The following is a 15843-nucleotide window of genomic DNA, read 5'->3' as shown; positions in this document are numbered from 1 at the left end:
TTCCCAGTCAGGGCACATGCCTGGGTTGCAGGCCAGGCCCCCAGGTGGGGGCGTGTGAGAGGCAACCACACATTGATGTTTCTCTCACACTTTTTCTCCCTCCCTTCCCCTCTCTCTAAAAAATAAATAAAAGCTTTTAAATAAAATAAATAAAAAATAGATAAAAATGGATTGAAAACAGGAGAGTTGTTTTAATAAGCAAGTAGATCTCTCCAGTCTCAACATCAGTGTGCACAGCTAGGTAACTCCCCTTCTTCACCCATATACACATTCTGGTAAAATGCTGGGGATATATTCTTTACTAAAGGTAAAATAGAGAAGGTTTTTGGTTCAAGCACACTTCATAGTTTACTGGCATTGGGTGAAGGAAAATACTGTACTGAAAAGAATTAAATAAAACTGTATATGCTTAAGTGTTGAAATTCCCAGTTCACTTTTTATACTTGGCTCCCAGGGCATTGTCAACTAGTCTTATGTTTTTCAGGCAGGAGATTGGAAGAATCATCTTAGGGGAATCTGTTCAAGAAAAAAGAACTAAAGGGAAAAGATTCTTAACTCCAGGAAAAACAAAAAGTTGTAAAAGAAAGGAAACATGATCATAAAATAGATACTATGTCTGTAAAATGAGAATAGGAATAATGCCAGCATTTAGAGTAATTGTGAGGGTTAAATAAATTATGTATAAAGAATTAGAGATAAAAAAATGATGATCAGGAAGAAGTCATGTGAGCTTTGCACCCTGTGGTTGGAAGATCAACACAGTTCCTAGAGAGTTAGAGTGGTCCAGGGATGCTTCTTCAATGGAGTTAAGGAAACATTGCCTCCGTAAAAGATCTGATTAATCTGGTATCTTCTCTCAATAAATATGTAATAAAATCATTCTTCAAACACCAGAAACTTAGAATCACACACCCTGCAAGACAACCAGAACTAATTCACCAGGTGAGTGTTGAGTGACAAAGTTTGAGATCCTGCTGGGACCTTGGAAGTGGTCCAAAGACCTAAAGATAGCATTGGTGTAAAGAATACGTTGTAAAGCTATAGGAGTGCATGGAGAATCACCTTCCACCCAATGACAACCACATATTCAAAACAACCCAGTCACAGCTGGACTGGGAAAAAGTTGCTTTTAATGGTTTTTCTGGAGAAATGTACAAACTCAAATGGTTAGGAATTTCTTATAACTTGAGATAGATTTTGTGCTTTGAAAGAATTAGTCCTGGAAGCTAAAGAACACGTTAAAAATTCCTACAAAAGCATAAAATGCAAGAAACATCCCAACGTACCCAAGAAGTCCATGACTGGTTACCTCTGCTTCTTCAACGAGAAGTAGCTACTGTTCTCTCAAATGTCCCCCAAACTCAGGAACCTGGAGCTGACCAAGGTCCTGTCTGAGAAATACAATGAGCTTCCAGAGCAGATGAAGCTGAAATATATTCAAGATTTCCAGAACGAGAAACAAGAGTTTGAGGAGAAACTGGCTTAATTTAGGAAAGACCATTCCAGTATTGTCTAGGACTCCAAGAAATCTGTTGTGCCCCAAAAGAGCCCAGCCAAAGCCCAAAAGAAGTTTTAGGAAAATGTGAAAGAAGTCTCTCCCAGAAAACTGGTGGCTCAGCTAATTGGACCATTGTCCTGTACACCAAAAGGTGGGTTTGTTACCCAGTTGAGGCACATACAGAAGGCAACCAGTCAATGTTTTTCTCTCATATTGATGTCTATCTGTCTGTCTCTCTGTCCCCCTTCCTCTCACATCAATAAAAATATATCCTTGGGTGAGGCTTAAAAAAAAATTCAATGGAGAGACCAAGAAGCCCCCAGTGAACGAATACTAGAAGTTTTACCAGGATTTGTGGGCCAGTAGGGAGCTGGGAGACCTGGCCCTGAGGAAGAATGGTGGAGATGGGCAGACACTGGCAGCACATCCTGTGGAGCCAAAAGGAGCATTATGAGAAATGGGCTGAGGAGCTGCAGAAGCAGTACAAGGTACTTGGGATCACTGGCTCAAGAGTCCGTCTCCTGAAAAATACACTGCTTACAGACAGAACTTACACTAAGTGAAGAACATGAACATGAATGGAGGCCAGGACCCAAAGATCATCAGGACTGATGTGCGGTCTCCATCAGCAAGGGCTCTGCCAGAAGGGCTTGGGCAGCAGGGGGTGCTACAGGCTCCAGAGACAGAATCATCAGAGACTACTGGGGCCATTCTCATGACTCACGGGAGCAGAAGAAAATGAGGAAGGTGGGGAAAAGGCAGAAGGCGGTAGCTCCTCAGACTCCAGCAGTGGTGATGAAGATGAAGAATGTGAGGGCAGCGGCTCCAGTTCATCTTCCTCAGGGGACACTTCTGGCTCAAACTCCAATTGAGCTTTGTTCATTCCCTAAATGATGGGACAGAGAACTTTGGCATTGACATCATGTTAAAAGGCTCTTCTCCCTGTTCCTTTACATTTTTTTCCTTTTTTCCTTCCCTCCTCAAAATAAAATTGGACTTGTTGGAAAGAAGACATCTCTGTGCAAGACCTTCTGGCTCTCCTTTATACCCCCAATCCACCACCCTCCAGAGAAACTCCATGCAATTAAGGTTCTTAGAATAAGCAATGAGATTATTGGGCTGTGGAGGAGGGCACACTGGATTAGACACTGAGTTTTCTGAGGTGAGAAGTTTTACTCTCCTCATCTTTTGCCTGCCCGAGGTAGAAGGGTTACCCATGAGCCAATGACCTATGGGAAACTGTCTCTTAGGACTCTTGCATTGGAACTAGGGAGGGGAAGATTAAATTGATCAGAGGTAGGATAGTTGCCTTTAAGAAAATTGTTGGGGTTTTTATCGCAATTGCTATTGTGGATGAAATAATTTTTTAGGTTAATAAAAAAAAGTCAGAACAAGCAAACAAACAAAAAGAATTAGAATGTCTCTAGCACAATACTTTATAAGTGTTGCTATTATTATTTTTACTCAGCCATGAATAGCATTTACATGGTCATAATCTAAATGCTGTATGTAGATCCAGCCAAAATGAGAATATATCTATATTGGGAAGATTAGGGTAGGACAATACTATGCATGTATACGTGGGGGTTGGAAAATGGCACCAAATCCTTATCTTCCCTAACAGAGGGCATTAAGATCTGTTAAATAAATAATGATTAAAACTGAAAAATAAAAAAAATAGCACTGCAATATTATTTACAAGTATGGAGGAAGGTATCAAAAAACAACTAAGCAGAGGCTGTGCAGAGGACTATTTTCATTTTTATAATGCTGTTTCACTAATTTATGTTCATGTTAAAACATTGATAAAGGACAAAAAGTAAATTGTAAAATTTTTAGTTCAAGGGTCACTTTTTTCTCCTTTGTTTTGGACAATTTATTCTTTTTTAAATTATTTATTTAGTTAGTTAGTTAAAATTATTCTATTATAGTTGTCTCATTTTCCCTGTTACTCTCCCTCAACAGTCACGTCTTATAGAAAACCTTCTATCTTCTATTCAGAATTGCTCATGTTTCCCTTTTTTCTTTTTCTTTCTTTCTTTTTAGAGACAGGGGAAGGGAGAGAGAAAGAGAGGGAGAGAAACATCAGTGTGTGGCTGCCTCTTGTGCGCCCCCAACTGGGGACTTGGCATGCAACCCAGGCATGTGCCCTGACTGGGAATCGAAGTGGTGACCCTTTGGTTCATAGACTGGTGCTCAATCCATTGAGCCACACCTGCCAGGGTTCCCTTTTTTCTTTCACTCTTCATAGTACATATTTCTCTCACAAGAACTCTTAATGGCCCTCATCATAAATGTAAGGCAAGACACATTTTCTAATAAGAAAATTAAAAAAAATTTTTTTAACTATATTTTATTGATTATGTTATAGTTGTCCCAGTTTTTCCCCCTTTACTTTCTTTCACTTAACAGCCCCCCTCTCCCCCAGGCAATGCTAATACCATTGTTCATGTCCATTGGTCATGCATATAAGTTATTTGGCTATTCCATTTCCTATATGGTACTATACATCCCCCTGGCTATTCTGTATGTACCTATTTGTACATCTCTTCACCCTTTCCCCCATACCCCCTCCCATCTGGCAGCCATCAAAACTCTGTCCGTATCCATGATTCTGTCTCTTCTTGTTTGCTTAGTTTGGTTTTTTAGATTCAGTTGTTAATAGATATATATTTTTTGCCATTGTTCATAGTTTTGATCTTTTTCTTAAATAAGTTCCTTTAACATTTCATATAATAATGGTTTGATGATGATGAAATCCTTTAGTTATTTCTTGTCTGGGAAGCTCTTTATCTGCTCTTTGATTTTAAGTGATATCTTTGCTGGGTAAAGCAATCTTGGCTTTAGGTCCCTACTTCTCATGACTTTGAATATTTCTTGCCAATTTCTTTTAGTCTGCAAAGTGTATTTTGGAAAATCAACTGACAAGGGACTCCCCTGTATGTAACTAACTGCTTTTCGCTTGCTGCTATTAAGATTCTTTATATTTAATCTTTGGCATTTTAATTATGTTGTGTCTTGGAGTGGGCCTCTTTGCATCTATCTTGTTTGGGACTCTATGCTTCCTGGACTTGCATGTCTATTTCCTTCACCAAATTAGGGAAGTTTTCTTTCATTATTTTTTCAAATAGAGTTCCAATTTCTTGCTCTGTCTCTTCTCCTTCTGGCACCATATGATGCGAATGTTGGAACACTTGAAGTTGTTCCAGAGGCTGCTTACACTATCCTCATTTTTTTTGGATTCTTTTTTCTTCTTGTTCTGACTGGTTGTTTTTTGCTTCCTTATATTCCAAATCATTAAGTTGATTCTCGGCTTCACTCACTCAACTGTTGTTTTCCTGTGAATTGTTCTTTATTTCAATTAGTGAATCCTTTGTTTCTGACTGGATCTTTACATTGCTGAGGTCCTCACTAGGTTCCTTGAGCATCCTTATAACTAGTGTTTTGAACTCTGCATCTGATAGATTGCTTATCTTCATTTTATTTAGTTCTTTTCCTGGAGTTCTGATCTGTTTTTTTATTTAGACCATGTTTCTTTGTTTCCTTATTTTGGCAGCCTCCCTGTGTTTGTTTCTTTGTGTTGGGTAGACGTGCTATGACTCCCTGTCTTGGTAGCATGGCCTAATGTAGTAGGTGTCCTGTGGCACAGCCTCTCTTTTATCACCCAAGCTGGGTACTCAAGGTGTGCCTTATGTGTGGGCTGAGTATGCCCTTTCCTTGTAGTTGAGCCTTGGTTGCTGTTGGCAGGTCAATGGGTGGGGTTTAGCCAGGCCAATTAGCAGCAAGGATTGGCTGTACCCACTGAGCAGCAGTCTTCACCCTTTGTGGTGGATCAGCTGTGCAGGTGCAGGGTGGTAATGCTCCAACATGGTCTGTAGCTGTCCACTGGGTGTGCAGGCTATAGGCTTTCCCGGGTGGTGCAGGGCAAGGTCAGCCCCCAGCTGAGTTTTGCCTCAGGCCACCCTTCCTGGGCTATAAAGCAATCTGAGATGGTTGCTACTTGTGCTGGGCTTGGAGATTCCCAGGCGAGGCCACACTGTGAATCTAAGCTGGCTGCTGCTAGTGCTGGTCCTGGGGCAACTGACCAAGAGGTACTGGGGCTGGGGGTTCACTGAGGTCACCTCTTGCTTGTTTGAAAGGATTTAGGAATTGTGAAGGGTAAGCCAAGACCAGCCATTCACATGGGCAAGTCTCTTTTAACAGTTTGGGTGGGCTGGTAAATCGGTTGGAACAGAGTCTCAGGTAGTCTCCAGGGTGGGGCAGATAGTATTAGCCAGGTTGATGGAGTCTCAGATATGGCACCTGCCTCTGTAGGCTCTGTGGCCATCGGGAGGGTTTAGAAAAGAGACAATGGCCTTTCTTTCTGGAAGAAAGCTGTCCCCCAGCTCTCGTCTTGATGCCAGACACTTCAGTTTCTCCCTTAATGCCACTGGTGCCTTTCAAGTTGCTATCCCAGTGCTGGAGCTCAGAGGGAGTGAGTCTGAGTAGGAGAGTCTGTGTGTGAGTTCTTTAAAGAGGAAGTGCTTGGGATTCCAGCAGTTTCTTCCACTGACTCAGCCCCTGCTGGTACTTACAACCAGAAGTTATGGGGACTTATTTTCCTGTCACTGGAACCCTGGGCTAGGGGTTCTTGTGTGGGGCTGGGATTCCTCGCTCCCGAGATAGTCCTGAATTTTTATCTACCACACGTGGATGTGGGACCAGCCTGTTCTGCGTCTTCACCCCTCCTTCTAGTCTGAATGGATGTAGTTTCTGTAATTCTGTAGTTGTCAGACTTCCATTAACTCGATTTTGACGGTTCTGAGTGATGATTGTTTTATAATTTAGTTGTAATTTTGATGATGTTGTGAGAGAAGGTGAGCCGTGTTTACCTATGCTGCCATCTGGAAGTTTTAGGAAAACCCATTTTGTAGATTGTAGCCCCCCCCAAATTTTTTGACCAACTTGAGTACATACACTCTTAGGAATATGAAATAATTATACAGTAGTCCCTCTATATCATGGTTCACTTATCGCATCCTCACTGTATCGCGGGATTTTAAAAAATATTATATTTATTTATCGTGGATTTTTTGCTATATCGCGGGATTTTGTGGTACTGCATACGTATGTTGTTAAAGTTACGTAGGTTTAGGAGTGTAGAATATGTTTAAGAACATAAGTAGTGTTTATAAACGTGTGGAAAAGGTTAATAAGGGAGTGGGAAAGGTTAATAAGGGACTAGGAATGGTTTATAAGTGTGTGGGAAGGGTTTATAAAGCCTTAAAATATACATAAATACTAAAATAAACATAAGGTTCCTACTTCGCGGATTTTCACCTATTGCGGGGGGTGGGGTCTAGAATGCAATACCCGCGATAAGTGAGGGAATGTCGGCAGCCGTCCGTCTCGAGAGACGATGGTGTAGCTTCTTAAGAGTCTATCTGCACCGCCGAGAATGGCTGTGCAGTCCGACTCGGGAGTGACACGGTATCTGTCTCCTCCCGTGTTGAATCGACATCTTGCGATGACGCTGGAGTGTCCTCTCCAGTGAAGCTGAAGCTACAGAGCCTGGGCAGGGTGATATGGAGGGTCTGCTGTTGCCCATGCAGCAGACCTCCCCTCTCTTCGCAGCTGAAGGGTCCAAGGGAAAGACGGAGTCAATACAGCTTGGCTTCAGGTGCGCCGCAGGAGTTGCCGGTGTTGACTACAACGTCAAACCGCCTTAGGGACTCCGGCTCCGGATTTTCTGTCGGGGTTTACTCCCCTAGCCTTTCCCCTGAAGAGGTATGCCGCAAGGCAGCGGAGGTTTTTTGGAGTCAGAGTTTTCCTTCTCTGATGTGCCCTGACTGGAAGATCGAACCAGCGACACTTAGCTCGCAGGCTGACGCTCAATCCACTGAGCCAAACCAGCTTGTAATTATTTAATTCCTATCAAGTCATATGTTTAAATATATGAATTTAAAGGTATTTTTTTGTTCTCTCATTTTATTAAACAACAGTTTTCTAGAACACAATCATATGTACTTCCATCTAAAATGTTTATGGTATGCCTTGGCTGGTGTGGTTTAACTGAGATCATTTAAAGCAAATATGCAGAATTTTGTTCAAAATAATAGTAAGTGAAAGACTTTCTTATAATCAGGGTTATGACCTTTGAGGAATAAAACTTTGCCTTATTTGGGTATATACAGTATTTTACTTACTTGTCTGTCCTATACTCCTGCCCCATTTGTAGACTGTTAAGGCATTTAAAGTAAGGACCAAGTCTTATGTAAATATAATCCTCATAAGTAAATGTACTAACTATTCTTATCAGGACATTTGCTTAGTAGAGTTTATAGGTGCATATTAAAAGATTGCCTTTTGAGTAATTGAGTTGATCAAAATAGTTCACTAATACTTTTTAACTTGTATTAATTTATTTAAGGTATCTAGCAGAGTGGAAAAGGATTACAATGATCTTTTTGATGGAGATGATACAAGTAATGCTGGTGATTTACTAAATGACAATGCAGTCGAAACCCCCTCTTTTTCAAAAGGGATTATAAATGATGATGAGGATGATGATATCATGCTGGCTTCAGGTCGTCCTAGACAGCGAAGTCACTTCCTAGAAGATGATGAAAACTCAGTTGGTATGAATTAATTTGTGGATGTTATGATCCATTCTGTTGATTAATATTTTCAATTTTTTATTACTATTATTTAAAGTCATTATTGATTTTGTTGAATGTAGCTAAAGCAGTACGTAGGAGGGAACTTTGTAGCATTGAATACTTATATTAGAAAAGGTTTCAGAATGATGAGCTAAGTTTTTGATTTAGCAGACTAGAAAAAGAGGAGAAAATTAACCCCAAGCAAGAAGAGAAAAGGAAATAATCAAAAGCAGAATTTAGTGAGGTTCACAATAATAAGTATTTCGGAAGTCAATGCAACAAAAGCTATTTCTTTGAAAAGATCAATAAAATTGATGAATCTCTATCCTGACTGACCAGGAAAGAAAGAGAAAACATAAGTGACTGATAGAAGTAATGAAAAAGGGGTCATCACCATAGATCCTATAAATCTCGCTATTCGATGTGTCTATTGAACACAATTTCAATATGTGGCTAGTTTGACTTAAGAAATGATATTAAGTGGGAAAAAAAATGATGTTAAGTATATAATGCAACGGAATTTTCAAGATAGTACAAAAAAAATGTAAAATATCTTAGTCCTTTTTTACATTGAGTACATACTAAAATTGTATTTTAAATGCAATATATTATTAAAATTAATTGTCTCTGTTTTTACTTTAAATATGGATACTAGAAAATTTTAAATTACATATGGAGCCCACATTATGTTTCTGTAAGACAGCACTTCTATTAATATCAAAAGGATAATAGAATATTATGAACAACTTTGTACCCACAAATTCAACCACTTAGATGATATGGACAAATTCTCTGAAAATACAAACTCCCTAGCTAACTCAAGAACAAATAGATAACCTGAATAGTACTGCATCTGTTAAAGAAATTAAGATTGTAATTTAAAAACCTTTAAATAAAGTGCCTGTTGCAACAACTAATGTAATACATTTGAATCTTAACAAGTAAAATGCCAACGTATGGCAGTAACTGCATTTAAGTCATATTGGGTTTATAGAACAGTAATATTTAATGATTTAGTCTCAAGAGCTCATTATACTGCCATATATTGTTTTTGCTGGAAGTATATGAAGAAAAATCAGTCCCACAGAAACATGTAGTTTGAAAAGGAAGAAGTATTTTAACAGTCTATTCAAATAATTGTGGATATTCTTTTTGATACTGCACAAAAAAAACACATGAAAGCTTAAATATTACTTGCATTCTTGCTTTGGCAGCACATATACTAAAATTAAATATTATTTGCAATATGGAATCTGAAAACTTTTTAATGAACTTTTCAACTCTATTACATTAAAATCCATTGGTCTAACTTTGACTTTGAAAGACTCTTTTTTTCATGTTTGATTTTATAACATATGTATTGGTAATCTGGTAAATACTGGTTTACTGAAGTTTGTGGACCTTCCTAAAAATGGATGGATTATCCAAAATATATTTGGTAGTATCACCAATCTATTCAGAAGATTTTAAATATAGGAAAGCAGTGGAGCTCATGGTGGTGGACACAAGTTTCCCAATATGCTGATTTCCATTTGTAAGCTCAAATTCTATCATTGGCAACAAATTTTCAGTTATTCATTTTCAAGAAAATGTTTGCCAAATACGCAAGTCTGTGTAATGATAGTTTATTTGGCATTATTTCAAATGGTGTCTCATGAAAAAAAAACAGTTCAGTTTACAACTCAATTGCTCAAAGGTTTTTTTTTTCTGAGACAACTGTCATGTTTTATGTACACTTCCCATTTTAGCACAGAGAACATTTTAAAAAATCTGTGCGGGATCTATATTTAATAAAATTCTATTTTACTGAAATTGAGTGGTGGCTAACAGTGCCTTGACCACTAGCAGACCGATGCTCCTGACTGGATTAATGCGAAGAGGCACACTTTAACCCTCCATGGCTTTTGCACCATCACTGCAAATGTGAACACAGTGAAGAGGCAAGTAACACGTTAGTATTACTAAGTATGAGTGAAAAGGTTATTAGATTTTGTAATGCTTTTCTTTTTCCAGATCATTGGTTTTTGAGTCTCTAATTATAATCCTTTGTATTTTAGATATTACAGTGCTCAAAACTGGTTCTAGTCTTCTCAAAGAGAAGGAGGATGATCAAGCAGACAGCATTTACAACTTACCACTTGCGACACCCCAAAGGCCACTTTATGATGGGCCTGTGCCAACGCCCCGGCAAAAGCCATTTCAGTCAAGTTCTACACCCTTGCATCTCACTCACAGGTTCATGGTAAACCTTGCGCCCATACTTCTAAAAAGTTTTATCTCACTTTTAAGCTTTTCCTCTCACTGTAGCTGATTAGTTTGGTAAACAGTATTTTTTAAAAACTGGCCTGGAGCACTTTAGTTGATTTTAATTTTGTGGTTGATTTATGGTGAACTCAAATCAAAGCCTTAGTCTTATTTTAGCTTTATTATTGAAAATTGTGTTAAATAAAATTTGCTCTGCAAAATGATATATAATGAACGTAAGTAAATGTGACTATATCTTGTAATACCTCTTGGCTATACTTCTAAACCTTATTTCTCATATTATATTAGTTTTCATATAGGAGTTTATACTGACTCCAGAATACTACTTAGAGGTCAGTTCCCCAAGGTTAAAGACTTTTCTGTTTTGTTTAGTACTTAGAACAAAGTACGGCACAGTAGGCCTTAAATACATATTTCCTGAAAGGATGAGTGAATATTAGCTTTTGTCTTAAGTCTGAGAGCTAAAAAAGTTTAATATTTTAATTTGTTCATTATTTGAGGTTTTCCACTGAGGACTTTGTTGTTCTTTTGAAAGGTACAGGCCTAGCAGAAATTTATATGTAAATATTAAAGGTTATATTTTATTTTAATAAAACTTTGTGTCAGTAACCATCATCTAGTAATAAGTCTTAATTTTTTATTATTGTCAACTACTTTATTTACATAAACTTATATTTATGATGGAGTAAAGGCAATACTAGGGCCTCTTGTGAGCCTATAGTGTTCATGGTGGAAGAAAAGATTTCCAAAGTAATACTGATTTATGTTGCCTTAAAATGTGTATATTTATTCCTATAATATAAACCAGTTATTTGGAATAGAAAAATATGCTGTCATTTACAGCCATACTTTTTAAGTAAATAAATTTTTAAAATGTTTCTTTTGAGGTATATAAGGGTTTGGTTGTTCAAAGGTCAGTTGTAAAGTGGTCTTTTTTTAATGACAGTAATATAATTATGAATGTTAAATGAAATATTCCATTTCCTAATAAATTTGTGTTATATGTACCTTCTTCTCATGAGGAGAAGAATAATTAGTTATTGTAGCGCTGATATTACTACTGTTACCTGAATCTATTTAGAGGTAGATGACCTGTGGTTGTTCCTATGACTTAAACCTTGATACAGACTGAATTATAATATTTGTTAATTTGTACAACTTCGGGCTACTGATTCTTAGAGCTTTAGTTTTTCTCAGACTTGTATTTAACCTTACATGTTTGTAGGTGTGGAACTCTATTGGAATCATTCGCTGCTATAATGATGAGCAAGACAATGCCATAGATGTGGAATTCCATGATACCTCCATTCACCATGCAACGCACTTATCAAACACTTTGAATTATACAATAGCAGATCTTTCCCATGAAGCTATTTTGTTTGCATGTGAAAGCACTGATGAACTAGCAAGGTAAATTTGAGATTATTAGGAAGAGTTAGTCACTGTTAAACTGTTAGATACAGTTGAGGTTCAGTACAAAAAGTTAACAAAACCAAATTACATCTTTTATAGTGTAGAATTTCAGAATGAAGAATTTAGCATAAATGTTAGCCCATCCATAATACCCCAAAACATGTCTGTTTTTGCCTGATTGTCTCCTTGTTATATTTTCTAACTACGTGTCAAAATGACATGACATGATTTGAAATGCAAGACAGATCGGACTGTTTTGTACATTGTTATTGGTTTTTATTAGTATAAGAATAATATATATTAATTGTAAATAAACAAACTTAAGTACAGAATTTTTAGAAAATGAAAGTTTCCTCCATAATTCTACTTAGATATGACTACTGTTAATATATGTATCCTTTCAGATTTCTTTTTGTATGAACCCCCCCATTTAAATTTACTTATTGAGGCATAATTTATATACAATTAAGTGCACCAATATTAGATTTACAGTTTGATAAGTTTGATAAATGTGTATGTACTGAGATAACATTATCACAATCAAAATAGTTTTTATCACTCAAAAATGTTCCCTCATATTTCTTCGCAGTATATCCATTCCCAGCCTTGGAAAATTATTGATCAGGGCTTTTTTTATTTGTTTGTTTTGTTCTTGTTGTTTTTGCTTTTTGTCAACATAGATTAGATTTGAAACTTTTCTTTAAAAAAGAAAAACATGTCCTGACCTGTGTGACTCAGTTGGTTGGGCATTGTTCCTTGAAGCCAATCAGTCTGATTCCCAATCAGGGCACATGCCTGGGTTGTCGGTTTGGTCCCTTGTGGTGGTATTCACGAGAGGCAACCCACCGATGTGTCTCTTACTCTGTTTCTTCCTCCCTTCTCCTCTAAAATAAATAAAATTTAAACACACACACACAATGTTACTATTACTACTTATTTTGATTAAAAACAATTTTTTTTATCCTCAACCAAGCATATATTTTTATTTCTTTTAGATAGAGGAAGTTGCGGGGAGGTGGGGGGTGCTTCTTGTATGCATGCTATCTGGGGGCCAAACCCACACCTAAGTATGTGCCCCTGACTGGGAATCACATCTGTGACCTTTCAGCCTATAGGACGATGCTCCAACCAAATGACATACACAAGCCAGGGCTATCTGTTTGATTTTTTTTATCTTAGTATATTTTGGACTTCTTATATATTTCAGTAGGTAGGTAGATAGATAGATGAAAAGTTACGATGGAAAAGCAGCACATGCAGAGGTATTTTTTTGTTGTTGTTTTTTAAGAAGAAATTTTATTAACCTTTTGTTATTTCAGCCAGTTTGCGCTTTCCTGATTATTATATTTATACACTTAATCATAGATTTTACTCTCAGGTGATTTGAAATTCAGATTCTTCTGATTAGATATATTAGCTTCTTGATGCTCAATGTGTGGTCTGCAGACTAAGGAGCATGGTTCACCTAAGGCTTGTTGAAAACACAGAATCTCAGACCCCAGCCCAGACCTAAATCAGAAAATATATTTTAACAAGATCCTTAGGTGACTGAGCATATATTAAAGTCTGAGAAACACTGTATTAGGTCATTCCTAAAAACAATTTTAAAAAATGTTTTCAATTACAGTTGACATACAATATTATATTAATTTCAGGTGTGTATTAGGTCATTTTAACATTTTAATTGTTTTTTTAATTGATATATTGTAAAATCAATTAAGTACCTTATTGAATTAAATTAGTTTAAAAATAAATCATTGTTGACTCTGTTTCTAGCTCAGAATATCTTACATAATTAGAACTTATTTGCATGCATAATTTTGATTTCAGATACTCTTCTCTCTTTTCCTAGATAATTATTTCATAGCCATGTATATTACCTTTTTATTTTAAAATTGAATTTTTAAATTACTGTTCAGAAAGTCATTATTGCCTGAGATTAACAATATTATGGTATATGCATTTCAAAGCCAAAGTTTAATTATTTACATGTATATGTATACATAGACATACATATATACACATACATATAAGTAAATTTTATACATACATATGCAAAGATAAAGAAAGACTGGAAACAAATTATAGACAGTGGTTGGTAATTTCACTAGTGGGATTATATGTGACTTTTTTTTTTCTCTTTTTGTTAATTATTTTCTTTTTGGCAATGAAAACTATTGCTTAACATTTTGAAGCCTTCTTCATTTTTAAAAATTTGGCTGTGATTTTTGTATGCATTTAAAACCTAGGATCATACTTGGCAGATTGTAGCCTTTTTTGTTTTTCATTTAACATTATGTTGTGACCATTTTCCTATATGTTTAAATATTCTTCAATTACATGGCTGTTAATGGTTTAGTACAGTTCATTTAAAATGTGTTTCATAATGACTTTCTTAAAGACATTTCTTGTACTACTTGTGTATAACAGAAAAACTATTTGGTTTTGTTACTGGGTGTCATGATTAGTTATATATGTAAAATTTCAAATATGAAAGTTTGATTATTTCTATCTTGTTTTAATTTTTAGCAAACTTCACTGCCTACACTTTAGTTCTTGGGATTCAAGCAAAGAGTGGATGGTAGACATGCCTGAGAATGAGGATATTGAAGCCATATGTCTTGGTCAGGGATGGGCTGCCGCTGCCACTAGTACCTTGTTCCTTCGATTGTTTTCTATTGGAGGTGTTCAGAAAGAGATCTTCAGTCTTCCTGGGCCTGTGGTGTCAATGGCAGGACGTGGAGAACAGCTTTTCATTGTTTATCATAGAGGTATTATAATTTAACCATAACCTAAAATAAACATGGAAATTACTTAGATTTTTTTCCCCCTTTCTCTCTTTGTTTTGGATTATATACCTCCTTTTGCATTTGTTTTGAATCTGTAATTTTTTAAAAAGATTTTATTTATTTACTTTTAGAGAGAGGGAGAGAAACATCAATGCAGTGTATGGTTGCCTCTCACATGACCCCAACTGGGGACCTGGCCTGCAACCCAGGCATGTGCCCTGACTGGGAATTAATCCTGTGACCCTTTGGTTCACAGGCCAGTGCTCAATCCACTGAGCCACACCAGCCAGGGCTGTAATTTTTTAGTGTAATTTTTAAATGTATAGAATATTATTGTATTCACTAATAGCAATAAGAGTGAAAACATTTTATTTATAGAAGAACTATATTAGAGAAAGAATTTCAAGGTAGAGTTCGGTTCGTTACTTGCATGTCTGTATCTTAAAAGAATCCTTAGAGTTTAAATGTCTCAAAAACTAAACTAGCCAGTCTGAAGAACCAAAACAGCTTTGAAGTGACTTTTTAAAAAGTTGCTACTTTTTCCTCATCTCATATTCTCTCTTCAGTCCCCACCACTATATGCAGACTAGCTTTATTAAGGTTACTGATTATTTCTTTATGCATATTTTTTGAGAATAATTCTATCAGAAATACTTTCTTGTCCTGACTTCTGTGACATCACTCTCCTGATTTTCTTTTTTACTTCAGCTCTTTTGGTGGCTCCTCCTCCCAGTGCTTTTAGAATAAAAATCAAGTTTCTTATCATAGCTTACAGAGTCTTACATGATCTGATCTTTGCCTGCCTCTTCAAACTCATCTCTTGTCACTTTTTCTCTTGATACTCATTCTGGCCATACTGGCTTCTTTGTGTTCTTTAAACTCACCAAGCTTGATCCCACCTTTGGACCTTTTCATTAGGTGTGTCCTCTCTTTATATAGTGCTCCTTTTCCTAACATTTGGATGGCTGGCTCCAACTTCCATTCATAGCTCAGCTTAAATTTCACTTTCTCAAAGAAGGCACCTCTGACTAGCTAATCTAAAGTAACCACTCAGTCTGGACTCTATATCACATTATTATTTTAACTCTTTGATAGCACTTAGCATTTTTTTGTTCTTTTGTTTTTTAATTCATTTGTTTGTAGTCTCTTACCTGAATATGAATTTCATGAGAACAGTGATTTTTGTCTTGTTTACAATTGTAGGCCCAGTGCCTGGCACATAGTAAGCTGTCTGTAAATA

The 15843-nt window shown here is 36.7% G+C and overlaps 1 protein-coding gene and 1 pseudogene across 1 annotated transcript in view; both read left to right on the top strand.

The window, feature by feature from the left end:
- The window catches only part of WDHD1 (WD repeat and HMG-box DNA binding protein 1), a 62505-nt gene that overhangs the window by 22213 nt on the left and 24449 nt on the right, over positions 1–15843 (top strand). The window contains exons 10-13 of the mRNA XM_090270908.1: positions 7908–8115; positions 10194–10378; positions 11627–11811; positions 14344–14585. Of these exons, the coding sequence (XP_090127034.1) occupies positions 7908–8115; positions 10194–10378; positions 11627–11811; positions 14344–14585 (820 nt within the window). The remainder of the gene's footprint in view (positions 1–7907; positions 8116–10193; positions 10379–11626; positions 11812–14343; positions 14586–15843) is intronic.
- On the top strand, positions 281–2370 carry LOC150016793 (upstream-binding factor 1-like protein 1; annotated as a pseudogene).

Source organism: Furipterus horrens, unplaced genomic scaffold (assembly GCF_987537825.1).
Source record: "Furipterus horrens unplaced genomic scaffold, mFurHor1.1.pri manual_scaffold_3, whole genome shotgun sequence".
NCBI lineage: Eukaryota > Metazoa > Chordata > Mammalia > Chiroptera > Furipteridae > Furipterus > Furipterus horrens.
This window is presented reverse-complemented; position numbering and strand designations above follow the sequence as displayed.